The sequence below is a fragment of the Athene cunicularia genome, assembly GCF_003259725.1.
Source record: "Athene cunicularia isolate RWA chromosome 2 unlocalized genomic scaffold, athCun1 chr2_part1, whole genome shotgun sequence".
NCBI lineage: Eukaryota > Metazoa > Chordata > Aves > Strigiformes > Strigidae > Athene > Athene cunicularia.
The window spans coordinates 73,440,738-73,458,226 of record NW_020799095.1 but is presented as its reverse complement, the minus strand read 5'-3'; the positions used below and the strand labels follow the sequence as shown (position 1 = coordinate 73,458,226).

The following is a 17,489-nucleotide window of genomic DNA, read 5'->3' as shown; positions in this document are numbered from 1 at the left end:
TTTTTTTTTCCCAAAACTGGCAGGGCAGAAGTTAAAAATAATGGAGGGGAGAAGTGATGGTCAGGCTTAGAAAAATGGGACCTGTGGATGTATTATTCAACAAAAGTTTTGCTTTCAGAACTTTGGCGGTTTGTCTTCCATCTTCATTTGTAGGACAAAGTGAGGTTTTGGGCCAGGAAGGAGTTGTAGAAGCTGGAGGAATCTCTCCAGGTCACCAAGCCACCGCTGTCCAACCCCCTTTCATTCACTTCAACTCTTGCTCTTGCAGTGACCTCAGTGCCATTTCTGGTCTCTGCCCATGTTGGACCCTGAATTCTGGCACTTTGACAGACTTGCCAGCATGGTCCTGATTCAATACAGTTTTCTTGGACTGGTGTTAAAGTAAGTTCTGTAGTTGGCTACAGCCAGCTGCTTCATGCCAAAAATGTCATTTTATGAGGCTTTTACAAATTTTCAGCCAGCTGATATGTCTTTTATCCTTCAGAGAACAGATCCTCAAGCTCACTGCTAAGATCTTCTGAACTAAGGGAGCAAATGGTGATGAGTCAAGGTCAAATTCAGCTAGAGTCTGTACATGTGGAGACTCCAGGGGAAAGGATACTTTCAGTCTGTCAGTAAGAACTAGTTAAGCAGAAGGATAATCCTGGGTTTCTACATGCCTGCAGGATAGCTGACTGGATGCAGTGGGAGAAAATTATGATACAGATTGCTATTTTTCTATTATCTGCGGGTCATCTTTGATTGGTCTTATGCTTCTCAGGCTCCCATCTCCTAGTGTTTCTTTTTTCTTTTGCCACGTGACTGGGAGCAGCTCTGAAGGGTGAAGGAGGTAAGGGGAACTACCAGGACTATGTGGACCTTATACTCCAGATGTAAGAATGGTCCATCCTGATACCTGGGAAAACAAGTAGGCATATCAGGAGCCTAGTTTGGCTAAGACAAGAACTCATGGCACAGCTCCACTGAAATAAGGCCTGATACAGGAGGCAGAAACAGGGCCAGTCTACAAAGGAGGGCTTTAGAAATATTACCTGGGCATGCAGGGTGCTATTAAGAAAGCTGAAACTCATCTTGAACTGACAAAGACATCAAAGGTGAGTTGAAGAGCTTTGGACTTTACGTGGTCAGTAAAAGGCCAAACAAGGGAATGTGTGCTTACTGCTTAGTGGAGTGAGTGATTTTGTGGCAATGGGCATAGAGAAGGGCAATGTCCCTAATGCCTGTTTTGTCTCTCTTCACCACCAAGTTCTCACAGTCTTTGGAGCTTAGTGAAAGGGCTCAAGGAGGATAAAAATGGCAAGCAGTGGGTAAAGACTGAGTCAGGAATTATGTGCAAGAACTTGTAGAGATCAGGTAGTCCCTGGTGACTATATATCCCACCTTCAAGAAAAGCCCAAAGGACAACACAGGGACCTACAGGCTTGTTTGTTTCACTTTGGTCTCTGAGGAATTTATGGAGCAAGTCGTCTGGAGCCCATTGATAGAAGAGCAAGGTTTGCTGGGAACAGGGAGCCTGGCTTTATGAGTGTAAATCATACCTAGCCCACTTAATTGCCTTCTCTGTTTGAAGGACTGCATTTATGGTTGAGGGGGGAGCAATGGATGTCATCTACCTCAGCCCCAGTAAGGCTTTTCACACTATCTGCCACAATAGACTTCTCTCAAAGTCAGGACACTTGAGGTCTGAATAGTTGGACAATTTGATTCCAAAAAGGCTGGTTGGATGGTTGGGTCCAGAAGGTGGTGGTTAATGGGACCTACACTGCCTATAGGCTAATAATAAGTGGAGTAATGCAGTGGTCTGTGCTGAGCCCTGTCCCATTTGACATCTTTATCAGTGACCTGGGGGTGATGACAGACAGTTCTGGTCTCAAGTTTGCAGACGACTTCAGATTGCAGGGACACACAGTCAGGTTAGGGCTGCAATCCATAGGGACCTAGACAGGTTCAAGGAATGGGACAGCAGAAACCATTTGAAATCCATTGAGGACAGACACCAAGTGCTGCCCCTGGGCGGGAAGCTCTGGTAGAGGGAGTCAGGTGGGTCCCTGACTGTCTGGGGGCAGCTCTGTTGGAAGGGACTTTGGCAGGCACAAGCTGGTCATGAGCCAGCAGAGTGCCCTGGCTGCAAGGATGGCCAGCAGCACCCTGGGCAACCCAGGAAAGGAAAGACATGGAGTAACTGCAGCAAGTTCATTAGAAGGCCCCCAAGGTGCCTGAGAACCGGAGCACTTGCGGCTGAGGGATCAAGCCTTGTTCAGCCTGGAGAAAAGATGGTTTCGGGGAAGACCTAACAGCAGCCTGGCAGGACCTGTGAGGGGATTATCAAGAAGACAGAGCCATCCACTACACAGTGGGAAATTATGGGAGAATGAGAGATAACGGGCATAAGTTGGAACAAGAGAAGAGGTAGGATAGAATGAAATACTTTTTAACTCTGGGGACAGTCAAGAACTAGAACTGGCTGTTCAGAGAGGTTGTGCCATTTTCATCCCTGGAGAATTTTAAGACCTGACTGCTTAAAGTCATGAGCAACTTGGCCTGACTTCAGAGCTGACACTGGAGCTTGGACTAGATGTCCTGCCACAGGTCCTTCCAACTGGAATTGTTGTCTGTGATTCATTCTATGAATATTTTAGAACTATATTGAACTTCCAGCTAAATTTATTTGTGATCTATTTGTGTCCTTGAGTTCTCATGCTTCTTAGGCTTGTTCTTTGCCTAAAATAAGTTTTATTCTGCAATGTATTAACTGAGAACACTCACTGTCAACTTCTGTTAAGCAGAACAAGCCATGCTCTTCTAATTTCCTCATGTGAGATAGAGTCCCAATTCCTTTTTCATCCTAATATCCCCTCTCTGCACCTGTTTTGATTTAAATTCATCTATCTTGCACATAGGTGATCACAGCACTGCAGTACCACACAAATCCAAATACAAGGTCATCAGAGAAATACTCATATCCTGCACTAGACATTCTTGCTACTGAAAACATTCTGTAGGACAACACAGCCATAGATTTAACTACTTTTTTACAACTGCACCCTGCCCATACTAATGTTGTCACTGTTCGTCATTTCCTGATCTTGCTTTCTGCATATAGAAATACATAAATCCAGACATATGCAAAATTATTGTGCCATGGAAGTCATTAATGAAAACTAATGCTACTATTAAAAAGGCTTTTCTGATATTTGCCCTAAACATTTCTCAGTTCTAATTTTCATTACTCTTAATTGGACTGTTCTGTTGGTTTTTTTTTCTTCAGAAGCTGTTAAGTGTTCTACACCCAGGTATCTTTCAAATATTTGTACACAGAAATCTTGTCTTCACTTGAATTATCTCTGTTGATCTTTTCTGGTGAGTCATTTTTTTCCAGCACCCTAATTATTTGGATGTGAATGAAAAAGATTCCTTTACAACAAAATGTTTTCATATACTTCTCAATTTTGTTTTTAGGATCCTGTAAAAAGACCACTGAAATATTCTTTAAATCCCACAGATCGCAAGTACTGAAAAGGCATGAGATATAACCTTTTAAGCATATTGATCACACAATGTCTTATTGTGCTTGTAATACAAGTGCTTTTTGAGATGCCAACTCTGATCTCAATTTGGTCACATGGAATTATGGTCCTTCTGGGAAATCAGACTTCATTTCAGTGGTAATTAAGAGCAAGTAATTCCCTGTGATACAGCAGGTTTCCCCAGTCATAGTTTCTCTCATCTTCTGTTTCTCCACAAACTCCTCCTTTGGGAAATTGTTTAAGGATAATCTAGAAGTAAATTTTCATAGTTTCTCAATGAGATTGCCTGTCATGCGTTGGTAATTTGCCATGCAGGAGATAAATTGGCTTTTTCTGAGATAGCATTTTGTTGTTCATGGCTTATGTACTGCTTTTCCCATTAATTGTTTAAAGAGCAGTAAGTCATCTGTAGATTTAGTAAGTTTGAGCTTGTGAGCCTGTAACACAGAATGCTGGGCCCTGTGTAGAGTTCATTGGCTAAATGTTTATGAATATATAAGGAGCTCTTAGATCAAATGCTTAAATTATTTCTATTTCCCTTCCAAGTGTAGTTACAGAAGCCTCCTGTGTCTTGTCTGTGATCTTGGCACGTGAACTTCTTATAAAGGGAAGGCATGCACTAACCCCAGCACTGTTCTGTTGATCACTAAGAGGGAATTTTCCAGAGTCATAGCACTCCAGCTACTACATAAAATAAACTTTTTTGGCCATTGGTTACAACTTATTTTGAAACAAATATGTTTAACTGTGTACTGGGTGGAGGTGCCCAGGTGGGGGAGGTGGGAGCCGGAGCTGCAGGGGTGGCCTCTGTGAGGAGAGGCTGGGACTGGCCTGTGCCAGACAGCCGGTCCTGAGCAGATTCCCCTGTGACCCCGGAGAGATCCTGGTGGAGCAGGTATTTCCCTGTAGCCCCTGGAGAGACCACGGTGGAGCAGGTATCTCCTGCAGCCCATGGAGAGGTCCCTGCTGGTGCAGATCTCCACACTGCTCCCCTTGGAGGACCTCACACCACAGCAGGTGGACATGCTCTGAAGCGACTGTGACCCATGGAGAGCCCACGCTGGAGCAGGTTTATCCTGAAGGACCGCAGCCCCTGGAGAGGCCTCAGGATGGATCAGGGAAAAGTGTGAGGAGGAAGAAGTAGCAGGGAGGAGCTGTTAGGGACTGACTGCAGTCCCCCATCCCCCTGCACTGCTTGGCAGGAGGGGGTAGAGGAGTTGGGAGTGAAAGGGTGAAGATAAACCTTGGAAGAAGTAGGGGTGGGTGGAAGGAAGGTGTTTTAAGTGCTGTCTTTGTTTGTCACCATCCAATTCTATTGGCAATAAATTAAATTTATTTTCCCCACAGTCTCTTTTTTTGCTTGTGATGATAATTGGTAAGTGATGCCCTTGTCTTTGACTTGACCCACAAGCTTTTTCATCTTATTTTCTCCCCCTGTCCTGTTGAGCAGGGGGGGAGAGCAACTGGGTGGGGATCTGACAGGCAGCCAAGGTCAGTCCACCACAAACTTTTAAGTAAGCTAGCGCTCAGAGGGATTTCAGCCCTGTTTTTTCATCTTGATCTTCAACAGACTTAATTATTCAAAATTATTTCTATTGTCATTTGATTAAATGATATTAGAATTTTTGCTGTGAGACAGAAACAGAGAAGTAAACTTCACAGCATTGATTAGCTATCATGATAAAGATGAATATTGGCTCATTTTTAATATGATGATTCATTACCTGGCAAAATTAAGGGTCTTCATTATTTCTACTTCAGTTTCCATTAGGATTTATTATTATTCCAGAAGTTGTAATGTGTATTTCTTCTTTTAAAAAAAAAAATTATGGGATGTCAATGTCCTATAGTTAGAATGGTACTAGAAATTCACAGGCTGCTAAATTCAGCACCACTGCTCAAAAGGTGATGTAATTTCTGTGCAGATTTTAGAGACTTGAAAGGAAGTGCAAGACTTTTCCCCTTTCTCTGTCATACTTGTGTCTGGCATTTTGCACATCCACACGGGAGAGCTAAAAGAAAAGGAGAGTTTGCAAGAGTTCATAAGTGTTTGTAGAACACCCACTGGAGTTCCTGCTTAAAGGCAAGGGACAATATATCCCTTGCTTACTTTCATAATCCTGAACTGAGCTACAAACAACAAAATAAAGACAGAAAAGGAAGAATACTTGACTTGTGTCAACATTCTTTTTCTTTTTGAAAGAAGGCTGTTCAGTTTAATCCTCATGAAAGTGGGGAAAAATAACAGTAGTGGATTAAAGCCAGAGTTTAAGAAAATACATTTAAATATTTTTTTACTTAAAAATGAGTTTCCTCATAATTCAAAGACCTAAGAGTTAAACTATATTGTATATGCCTCAAGTACAAATTGATAAAAGAGCTAATAAACCAGACTATATAAAAAGCAAGAGACTTTTTTCCCCAGAAAAATGTATTTGTGTTATAGCTGATCATATAAAAAGCATTAAATTTTTAAAAAATGTGTATATATTTTTTTCAAGTGTTAATGGTTTCACCATTCATCGTAACTACATTCCAAAGTCCTGTAACACCAGGGCACATTATCCTTATCTGTGTAGCACAGTGAGCATAATCTTTACACTGAGGTCACTCTCATCACTACTTCTCCAGAGCTGTTATCCTCTGATGAATCTTCCTGAGGTCTCATGCGGTTGAACAGATGTAACAATACATAGCCACACTGAAATCTTGGTGAGGTTAACTGTGTTGGATGAACTAAACTTCTGTTTCTAAATGCAGTCAGTGGTAACCACAATGTCCTTCCTGCTGAGGATTCTCCTCGATTGCTTTCTTCTATGTCTGTGGCTTTATCATAATTTAACACATCCCAGTGTAGATTCACAGCCCTCCAGCGCTTAAACACTCGATAAACAGATGCACCTTCATGTACTATCAGTCCTGAAATGAAGAAAAAGAAAAAAAGTTTGTACAAAATGTCAATGGATACCATTTTGAGATCAAATAGAAATGTAACACATTGTAATCAATCTGGCAATTGCCAACCTCATTCAATTATTTGTAACTCTGATAACTCAAATGATAATTCAAATCAATTGTGCATATTCAATATACCTGGTTATTCATGTGTTTAAGATCGGGAGGCGGTAACATGTGGAGGAAATAAAATTGTTCTGAATGAAAGCTCAACATAACCACACCAGAATAATGTGAGTATGCCTAACTAAATATTTAGATTTAAGTAAATCGATATCAAAGAACCTTACTGGCAGATTTCTGAATTTACTGTTTGCACTAGTGTTATCCTTGTTCATGGTAAGTCCTATTTATTTACTGAGATTTGTGCTGGTTTAAGTAGATCTTTAAGGAGGTTAGACTTTCTGTAATGAACAGGATGATCTTAAATTTGTTTAAGAGTGTTTTGTAGAATTCAGTACAGATACAAATTTAACTGTTTTCACATTCTTAGTTTAACTTGGGAACACAGAAGATTTATGAAACTTGAAACAGCTGTAAGTATAATGAATTTCCTGTCTTGCTTCAGTAGAGCAAGAAGAAATTAAATGTTATTATTAACTATGATAAGCATGGAGAGGATGATGGGCTTTCTTCTTTCTCTTCAAAATTCAGCAGACAAAAGTTGAGAAACATATTTTTTTATTGAGACCCAGGAAATATTTTAAAAGGTCCTTCAAAGAAAATACAGATTATCTGGAGTCCTCAACAGACCAATCTGTTTATGAACTTCCATGCAGCTAATATTTATGCTTATTGCATGCATTCAAGCAATTTATTTACTTAAATGAAACTCTTCATTTTTTGCATGTATGTATATGTATTTATACACAGACTCTTTATGTGCAAGTATTTCAAATATGGGTTTACTGGGGAGAAGCATGGGACTTCAGCTTTCTTATTAGGTTTTTTCCTCAACCAACCTGGTAACTTACATGGTTCTGAGCAACATCACATGTTTTCTCTGGCTCCCTGCTTTTGACTAGCCAAAAACCTTTATAAATTTTTTGTCCAGTGTGTTTCTTTCCTGTACATGGCCTATATGATACATGGTGTCACAAGCTAGTCCTTTATCCCAAGAGATTGTATATCACCTGTTTCTACACAACAAAATTGTGGTTTAAGTGTCTGAGGTCTCTTAGCATGGGTAATTGATACCAGGAAGGAGATTTCAATGAAAGATGACACAAGCAGAAAGGATGATAGAAACATTTATATGAACAGCAAACCTCAGATTCAAGTAAAGTGATTTGCAGATAGCAATGCCTACTCTAACACATTTTAAAAGATTATTACACTGAAAGATGGAGAAACACAAAGATTGCTTTCAGAAGGACATGATAGCAAATGTAGCATCTCCATAAGACTTACAAGTTTCTTAGAATTTACTGAAGCATCTGATACAGCAAAACTAAAATTAACATTATAAATTTAATTAAGGGTTAAATATGCTAAATGTATTTTGTATCAGCATAGCATTTTAGTGGAAATTTTTATTGACTGCAAGATTTTAATCTTCTCAGATATATATAAAGCAACAGTTTCTAAAAATCTAGCAGCCATGTTAATACATAAATGCACCTTTAAGACTGGCTATATTGTCTTGAAAAGGATAAATGTGTTTGATCATGTGCAGAATCCACAAACCAAATAAGCCATGGTTTTACTGACTGCTGTGACAGAGATCCCCCCTTTTATCTGTTGGGTTTCCTACAGAATGATAAGGGAGATGAGCATAATTTTCCCTCAACCTGTCACTGGATCATGGTATTCTTTGGCTCAATTTCCCTCAAGACTGTGATGAAAACTGAGAAAATCTATTTACCCCAATATAAAGATTTTTGATACCTGCCTGCACTCCACTGAAACCTGAACAACATGTTTCACCATAGAGAAGGAAGAAGTTGAGAAAGGATCATTGTTGTACGTGAAGTACATTTAAACAGTCAAAAGTATCCTCCCCAGATTATGACACAAAAAGTCACAGGACGACTTATTTTAGGGATCTCTTTTTCACTGGTTTTGAACTTTCAGGATTTAGTGAAATTATGTTTTCAAGGTTTTTTCAAGAATGGCAAGGAAGAGAAGTTTTCTTTAAAGTGGAAACTGTTAGTTACATCTGCTCTAAAAGAGCTATGAAACAAAGGATCAAATATTACAAGGCTTGAAATAAGGTTGTCAGATTTAGCAGTACTGAAGGACCAAAGGAGTACTTTTCATAATTTCACCCATAAAAATCTTTATTTCCCATTTGATAAAACTGCAGATTGAAAAAGACCTTATGTAGAAGAGGCAAAAACCATTCCAATAGATCTTCTGTCTCTTTGAAAGATATTTTCCAGGGGGACGGGGAAAGAAAGCTCTCAGCATCAACAGTTCCAAGACCAAAACAAGAGGAAATCTGGGTAAGGTTTAAATGCTGGACATTTTGCTAGTCCAGAGAAGTTCTAATGCTCAAAATATAAGTAGCTAGTCACTAAAGTGAAGCTGTAAGAAAATGGCAATAATGTGCTTTTTCTTAAGAGTTCCCCAGCAATGAATGAAGATATTAGAGAGAAAACAAGAATAAATCCATTAATAATACTGACTTGTTCCAAATACCATGATTTCAACAGCACAGAGGACATAGTTGCACAGTCCTAGGGAAAAGAACAATTATTTGACCCAGATGACCCCAAGAGGAAGTGTTAGAATTCACTACAGTTAGCTGTTGATGTTCTGTCCAATTAGTATCTACAAGGAACAGAGTTTTGGGACAATGAACCTGGCAAAATGTTCTAAGGCTCTAAGATGACTTTATCTTCAGGATTTATTTCTAAAATGTAGGGATTGTAGTGGGATCCAGACAATAGGATTATGGAGAGATCATAATTATCTTTTATTGCCAAGTACTATGGAGTCTTTCACTCTATCCAAAGGATTTCTTGCCCTAAGCCACAAGACCACTTGAAATTTTCCTACAGATTGTCTTTACAAGCAGGCAACTTGTCTTAGTTCATTCAGATTTGGTGGTATTAGGTTCCAATGTTGTCTTATTTATCATAGTAATCTTATAATCATTCAGGAATGGTCCTCCCAGAAACATCACAAACTTTTACCAGAGAATAAAAGGACTCTTTTCAGAACCAGACTTTATTATTGGACAAAATGCCATGTCTTAATACTATTCTAGGGCTCACAGATACCAAAAAAAAAAAAAAAAAAAAAAAAAAAAAAGAGCAACAAATTGCTCAAAGCATTGAAGTGAAACATGTCCACTTTAAAAACAGCAATATAACTCTAAACTATTTAGAATTAGGCCTACTGTTAAAAAAAAAAACCAAAACAAAACAAACAAAACCTTTCTGAGTAGAGCAATATTGAGAACAGCTACATGTGTTCATTATAAGTAACTTCAGCCTGTACATTTTTACAACTAAGGAGTTACACAAATGTTGCTAAGCATCAAGTTACTTGGTGGGGAAGAAGGAGGCTTTCAGAAGGCTATTCACACCTCACATTGGCTCCCATCTCTTAATCCCTTGCCATAGTACTACTGGCACCACTCATGTTTCTATTGCAATGTTACAACAGCTTTCTATGTTCTAAAGGAGCTGCACTGTTGTTCTGGGATTGCAAGTGAGCTGTTATTACTTCTGAGAGAGATTTTGTTCATGTTACAACCATTTATGACTAGTAGTTATGATTATATTCCAGTGAAAATATATAAAATTATATGACTTCACTGTCAAGAGAAACAACTGCTGTGTCTACAAAGTAGAATGGCAAAGGCTCGGAGTATTGTCCTTCAGTGGCTAAATAAGAGTTTTATATTATTCATTCCTTTCATATTAACTCATGAACTCACTCCCTTTGATAATCCCTATATGGATGGTCTGATCCAAGCACTACCACTGCAATAGCTCTGGGTTCACAGGCAGTAGTTCTACTTGATTAAAACATTCAAGGTTTGCCTTAGGAAAACTTCTACCATCAGCAAGTTTCAAAGAGAACAGCTTTATGCCCGTCTTAGATGCAGAAAACTATAAACTAGTGACTTGTAGGGTTGAAACTAAGCTGGTAAGTTAAAACAATCCTGTTACGAAGAATTCTAGAAAAATTTAGAGTAGAACAAGGAGAACAATGAATACCAATAAAACACGTACATTGGAAAGAATAGAACACATTATATTGGTGATCTGTCATCTTTGGGATATTTCTTTTGGTGAAAAGTAAAACAAGACCAAGAATTAAAATACAAGTTACATGGAATTTACTTGATAAGAAAGTGGGTGTTATGCTATGTATGGTATATACATTGGGAAAACAAATTAATATGTGCAGGTTTTCAAAGATGTCATATAAATATGTCAGTACCTTTAGGCAAACTGCTTTTAAAAATAATGACAACAAAACATTTCAGAAAGTACAGATATTTACACTTCACAAATGACCAAAAATATTTGCATTGTTTATGCAAACCTATACAGAGGTGTAACCGAAGGCAGCTGGAATAAGTCCTGGTCATACCACCAGTAACTCAAGCACTTGTGTTGAAATATGTGCTGCCATATGTCTGCATAGATTTTTCATTGAAATAAAGAGATTCCAATGGGAGTATAGATATTCACTCACTATAAATCTTGCAGAAAACTAAGAGAATGCCATGGATGACTAAACACAGATAAGAGAAGAGGAGATACTAAGTGAGAACTGTGGCTGGCTGTAAGCATTAGAAGCTTTATGATATAAGAGATTATATATAATATGCAATGGTAAATTCATACTTTCATGTCTTTGGGAAGTCATCAGCATAACGGACAACGGGTTTTTTAAAAGTATTTCATGAGTAATAATTACATCCATCTATTAATTTGAATTAAAACTATCAATTAAAATCCATCACTTTATGATGAAAGATAAAAATTGAATGAAGTTGAATATATTAATAAATATTTTCAAGAGTTACAAGAACTCCTGGTCTTAAAAGCTTACAGAATGCAGATTACCTGAAATTATATGCAGGATAAGTGGACTGAATGAATGTGGATCATCAGAATTCTACAATTACCAGACCTCCTTTATACAGCTTTCTAAATTCCCAGATACAGTTTAGTAATGTTAAGTCATATCTGCAGTGAATTTCGTAACAATGAAACAAAACAGTGTCCAAATATGGTTCATTATAGTAATATTCACATAAAAATTTCCATGTATTATTTATGATAGGACTATAAAATATGCATTTATGTAATTACAGGCAAGTCAGTTTATCTGGTGGGTGAAGATATCTACACGCCTTTGCTTCCCCCATGGTGCCAGTTAGGCTATAAGCTCCATAGCCACGTGAGGTACACGTTAGTTCAGTAGCTTCCAGGCCAGAGATGGCTTGAGCCTGGCTGCCTTGAAAGGCAGCTACATAACTGCATGTACCAGTCTACTGAAGGATCTCCTTCCAATAGTTGACTTCTATAAATACACTAATACTTCTGATCATCCACAGTCATTCTTGATTTACTATGAAATTAATTTGTTTTGGGTGTTCTAACAGTCAAAAAATGGAAAGAAATGGAAATAGTTTGAAATAAGTGGTTATTCTAAATAAGACCAAAGGAAATTTTTTACAATTGTAATCTTTGTGAAAAGAACCAGAATTCCATATAAATTAAATGCTTAGAATGCATAAGCACATTTTGTCTTCACTTAGTGTCTTTTTAAACAAAAGCAAAAACCTCAATATTGAGTGTTAAACCAGAAAAAGTGGTATTCAGGAATCAGCATGTAGGAGGCCAAACAGCGGAGTATTTTTTTCATTTAAAAGCTGAGCACTTGTCCACAGTATTAGAGACCTACATTTTGTTCATTTTTCTGTCTGAGAGGATTTGGGTTCACACAAGAAAGGTTGTGTTCTAAAATATTCCAGAGTGGGCTTCTTTTAGAAAAATTACAAAATAAACAGATCTTTGCTGATCCAGCTGAAATAGAAATAGTTTTACAGTAATGGGATGGTTTCAATAAAAGATGGTATGCCTTTATGATTGGAACAAAAGCCTTGATATTAAGAATCACTCTGTTTCTTTGCACCTTATTGAGCAGAATTCAGCACTGTCCTTTTGAATTGAGATTGAGATAACAGCAACATTTATCACTCGGAAATCTCAAAGCAAATTGATATCAGATAGCATTTGACTTCTGGATTTTCTTGGAATTGCAATTCTAGGAATGTGGTTTAATTTTTACTGCAATTATTAAGTTTTCTCTGCAAGTAATCGTAACTATTCCAACAAACAATTCAAGGTTTTTTTAACAAATACTAAAGGGATTTCTATTTGAATATTTCTGGGTCCAGTATATTTTCAGAAATTTTAGAAAGGGTCAAATAGCTCAGTAAATTGCATTTTATTTTATAAGATTTCAGCTAGAGTTAAATGACTTGAGACTTTTTAATAGTAAAATTACTACAGCTAACACTATTAGAGTGTTTCATAACTGTTTCTGATGTACAAAGAACTCATGCCTGTCTTCTCTATTCTTTTCTGTTACTAGCACAGTGGCCTATATATGTAAGTCTGTGGAACTTAATTTTGGATATGCGGTTTGACAACACCCTCCAGGGCTTCTTCTGCACTTCATGATGGTACGATCTAATGCAAAGCGGCATCAGTAAGAGACTTGACAGCATGTAATTTTACTAATTATTTTAATAATGTCTCTGTCATTTTCATCTATTTAACTTCCTGAACTTTGCTAGCTGTCTATTTTTTCAAGAAATTGAAACTGATCCTGTTCTCACCGCTATGATCTTGGGGAGACAGTTTGATGAATCTGAGAGTAAAGCTTCTTTGGTACTTTTCTCTTTGCAGTGTTTGTAACACTGGAAAAAGCAGTATTTGCCAAAGGTATCAGCTGAGAATAAATCTGCAAAGAACTGGAGTGATCAATTATCGTGACCAATTAGAAAAATAGATATAGTCACAGTCTTAAACCACAGTCTGTGCTGTTTAAAGATTTTGAGCTTACCTATGCATACTAGATCCATAAAACCATACATTCCATAGCAGATTTGAAAAAGGATGTCCTTTCTTTGCCATACTGCATAAGGGCTGAAGGCTGACCATAGAAGCCAAGTCACACTTGCTACTAAGAACAGAGATCCTAGGATTACAGCAACCATCTGCACTTTCTCAACCAGTGTTATAGTAATGCTTTGCCACTAAAAGAGAAACAAAGTTGTATGAGATAAAAATGTTAATTTCTGTGATTGTACATTCAACTCCACTTTTGTCCTGAAATTAGAAATTATTTTAATATTTATACATCTCTTCATAGATCTTTACTAATATCCTCGATACTGACATTTTATGGTTTTTTCCTATTTCACTTTTAGTTAAAGTGAAACTAAAAGTTGCTTTCCCATCCCCTCCAGCGTCACTATCACCATCTAGCTGTGAACTTCAGAAGAGTTAATAGTTTTATTGCTGTTTTGAATACATAGACAGAAAATTATTTAGTCTTAGGAATGGAATTCAACGTTTCATATTTGTTGGCTAATGAACAAAAAAAATGTTGGGAAAACAATTTTAAGTATGTTTTATGTTAGTGTGACAAGTCAAAAATGACAACTTTCCATCCCACCTCCCTAAAGTCTGAAGCTGTTTTCCACTTTCTTGCTCTTCACCAAAGTAGTTCTAGCAATACCAAAGGAATTGGACTTTTCTGTATAAATCAGTGTTAACAGTACAAAGAGACACCTGCAGCCTAGTAAAGCAACCTGAAGACTCAGGAGGAGCCCTGAATATAGGTAGCACAAACATTTCTTTTCAGTGCACCCCAGTTATGTCTGCCTTTCCAGGGAAGGCTGTATCCTCCGTATTTGAGGTGACTCAGATTTATGGTGACAGGATTTAAATATAAATATAAAAGAGTATGCTTACTGAATTCTGTCAAGATAAGAATAGAAATAAAATTCTGTTAAAACAATTACTCTCAAAAGCAAAACATAGCATAAGATTACTCTTAACATATATGGTCTTTGTTGGCCATAATTGTCTATATTAGCTTGGCAGACTCCCCACTCTAGTTCCATCATCTATTCCAGAGCTAGTATGCAGACTCTGTAGAATGCCATCGTTCCTGATTTTGAACATACCTCCCCTCTTTTGCAGTTGCAACAGGGAATAGGTGGAGAAAGATACTGCAATAAGGGCTTTTTCCCATCTGGCAGTAATTTTTCCTTTTTCCTGTTCTTTATGAAAGTTTACTCTTTCTATCAGCATTTGGGTACCCAGTATTGGATGATCACAGGATGATAGAATAATTCAGGTTGCAAGGGACAGTGGGAGGTCTCTAGTTCAACTTCCTGTTCAAAACAGGGTCAGTGATGAGATCAGACCAGGATACTCAGGGGTTTATTCAGTAACACCTTGAAACCCTTCAAGCATGGAGACTGTTTAGCCCTTTGGCAACCTGTTCGGCTTCTTGACTGTCCTCAGGTTGAAGAATGTTTTTCTTAAAAAACATTTTTCCTGATATCCAGTCTGATCCTCTTTTGTTCCAGCTTATGCTCCATCAAGTACCGCTGTGAAGAACCTGGGTGAGCAATGAGGCCCTCTGCCCCATTCTTCTCTTTCAGCTTTTTCCATTAACTTTTCTACCATTGCCTAATTTGCACATCTAGTGCAGCATGCCTTCTCCTGTTGCAGCCTTCTGAATACAATAGTACAAAAGAATAGCTGTACAACAATTTGTAAGTTGTCTATCTTGAAATACTATCCTTTTATAATGAACTTATTAAACTCATACTAGCTACTTCTTTGAACATCACTGTTTGGAATGGGGCTATTCATATTAAATACCTTTTTTAAGGTAAAGCGACTATGGATACTCATTTTCTTTGTTAGAATTTTTTTTTTTTTTTTTGGTAAGGTCAAAGACAGTCATTAATGAATGACACATGACAGAATAGTGTGAGCTTCTCCTGGCTCAGGTATTGCTTGTATACGGGATGTAAATGTCAGGACTGAATTTATAGACCTCTCTTTAACTCTATAAGGTTATGTTCAACACAGTTATTTTTCATTTCTCAGCTGAAGCCACATAGTGTGACTTGGCAGAAAACTGTAAAAAATGCTATTGGTTATGTATCTCTTTCTATCTTCTTTCATTATCAGTGTGAGACGGACCTGTAATAAATTTGTTTAGAATGCCTGAAATCAAAGTACATTTACATGAAGTAAAGCTTTAACTGTCATAAAATATTAAACTATCAAATTCATGGAAGAAGTGGCAATAAATTGAAAAGACTGTTATAACACTGAAATAAACAGCAGATCTTTCCCAGTGCAATTTCAGCAATGCAGATGTTCCTAAACTCACTTCAGCTTTTGATTTTCTTTGTTGTTTTGTTTTGGGTTTTTTAAACTTAGAATGCTCATAATTATTCTGCAAAGATAGCACTGAACAGAAGGTAGTCCAAATATCTAGAATAAGTAAGTAATGTAGCATGCAGTCTAGATATAAAGTCCATCCCTTATTCTGGTGTTGTCTGACAATTAATTTCTATTCCTATCTCCCACTCCCAAACAGAATCAACCCCTTCTAGCATCTTCTTCCATCTCATTAGGGCTTTTGCTGGCTTTCCCCAAACTTCTTCTTTCTAGAAAAGCTTGACCTTTAAAAGTCCTAAGAAACATAGATATGATTCTCACCTCTTCCTAGCATCTTCTCAAGAATGTATTCTAGGTATTTTGCTATCCTCCTGATCAGATGAATTGTCTGTTCAGAATGGAAGCACTTGAATCTCTCAACCTCAAACAATTCAGTAATTCCAAAGAGTCAACATATTAGTGTGTTACCAACCAGGAAGTGGAGCCACCCCTATTACTAAGAAAATGCACAAGCATTCCACGGGTTGTAGTTCCTAACTCCTTTGCCTTTAAAAATCAAGGAACAGTTAAAACAAACACAACAAAATAAAACAACCAATAACCCCAAAAGGGGGTTGCATGTTTTCTTCTATTACTCATCTACTTTGGCCTTTGGGGTATTCACAGACATTCTTTTACAAAAGAAACTGTAGTCCTCTACCTTCCTCAAGATGAAGGTCAGCAATAACCAAGCAATTTAAACATTTCAGGAAGGTTTCCTCCCTGTTAGTGTAATCTGTAAATTGAACTAATTGATGAAATCCCACAGTAGGTAGAGGAGGAAGGACTGTGCGTAAGATGGAAGGCATTCAGGAGGCCCAGAAAGTTTTATGCGAAACTGCTAACTTGCCTCCTAGTGCTATGCAGTCTGCCATAAAAATCCCCCACCCTAAGAGTGATAGGGTGGGATGGATTGATACTAAGCTTTAACACGTGATCAGTTCTGGGACCTCGGTTTCTGTGTATGATGTCCCTCTTTACTGCCAATGGCAAGAAGACTGTGGATGCTCCTGATGGCTAACTACCTCAACAGAAATTTCCTCCTCCTTGCCCCCCTCCAGTCAGTTTTGATTCAGAACAGTCTGAGATTGCCTCTTTGGAAATGAATGTCTTGATTTTTTTCCCATAAGTTTTACTGAGTTTGGGTACAAATTATAAAAAGCAAACAGGTCTTACTGAGATAGGCATATTTTTCACATTATAAAGAAGGTATTCTCTAGTTATTATGTTATTCACATGCAAATAAGTTTGGAAGGTTCAGTCCTTTACTTAGCCATGGACAGTATTAGCTGTTAGGCAACAAGAGGAACTACATAGGACTGCATTGCCTGGTGGCATTGGATTTCGTAACAGGGCTTAAGAAGAGGAACTGGAGTTGTGATCACACTGTTTTCTTCTAGTTTTACTCACAGCATAGCTAATACGTGTGAGTATACACTCTGACAGACACCCAGGAACAGAAGATTCTTTTTCTAAGAGTAAGATTCTTACTATAGTATCAAAAGCCAGTTAAGCTTTATCTGATTTTTCACAATTATTTAGCTTATTGTATGCCCTGTTACAT

General features: G+C 37.8%; 1 protein-coding gene across 3 annotated transcripts in view; it reads right to left on the bottom strand.

The window, feature by feature from the left end:
* Positions 1-5,742: 5,742 nt before the first annotated feature.
* MARCH11 (membrane associated ring-CH-type finger 11) overlaps positions 5,743-17,489 on the bottom strand; it is a 28,165-nt gene continuing 16,418 nt past the window's right edge. For 2 of the 3 annotated variants that reach the window (XM_026842591.1, XM_026842592.1), the window contains 2 exons: positions 13,521-13,713; positions 5,743-6,446 (listed from right to left, as the gene is read on the bottom strand). In XM_026842591.1, the coding sequence (XP_026698392.1) occupies positions 6,124-6,446; positions 13,521-13,713 (516 nt within the window). In that variant the 3' untranslated portion in view covers positions 5,743-6,123. The remainder of the gene's footprint in view (positions 6,447-13,520; positions 13,714-17,489) is intronic. The other variant, XR_003397766.1, reaches the window with a different exon arrangement.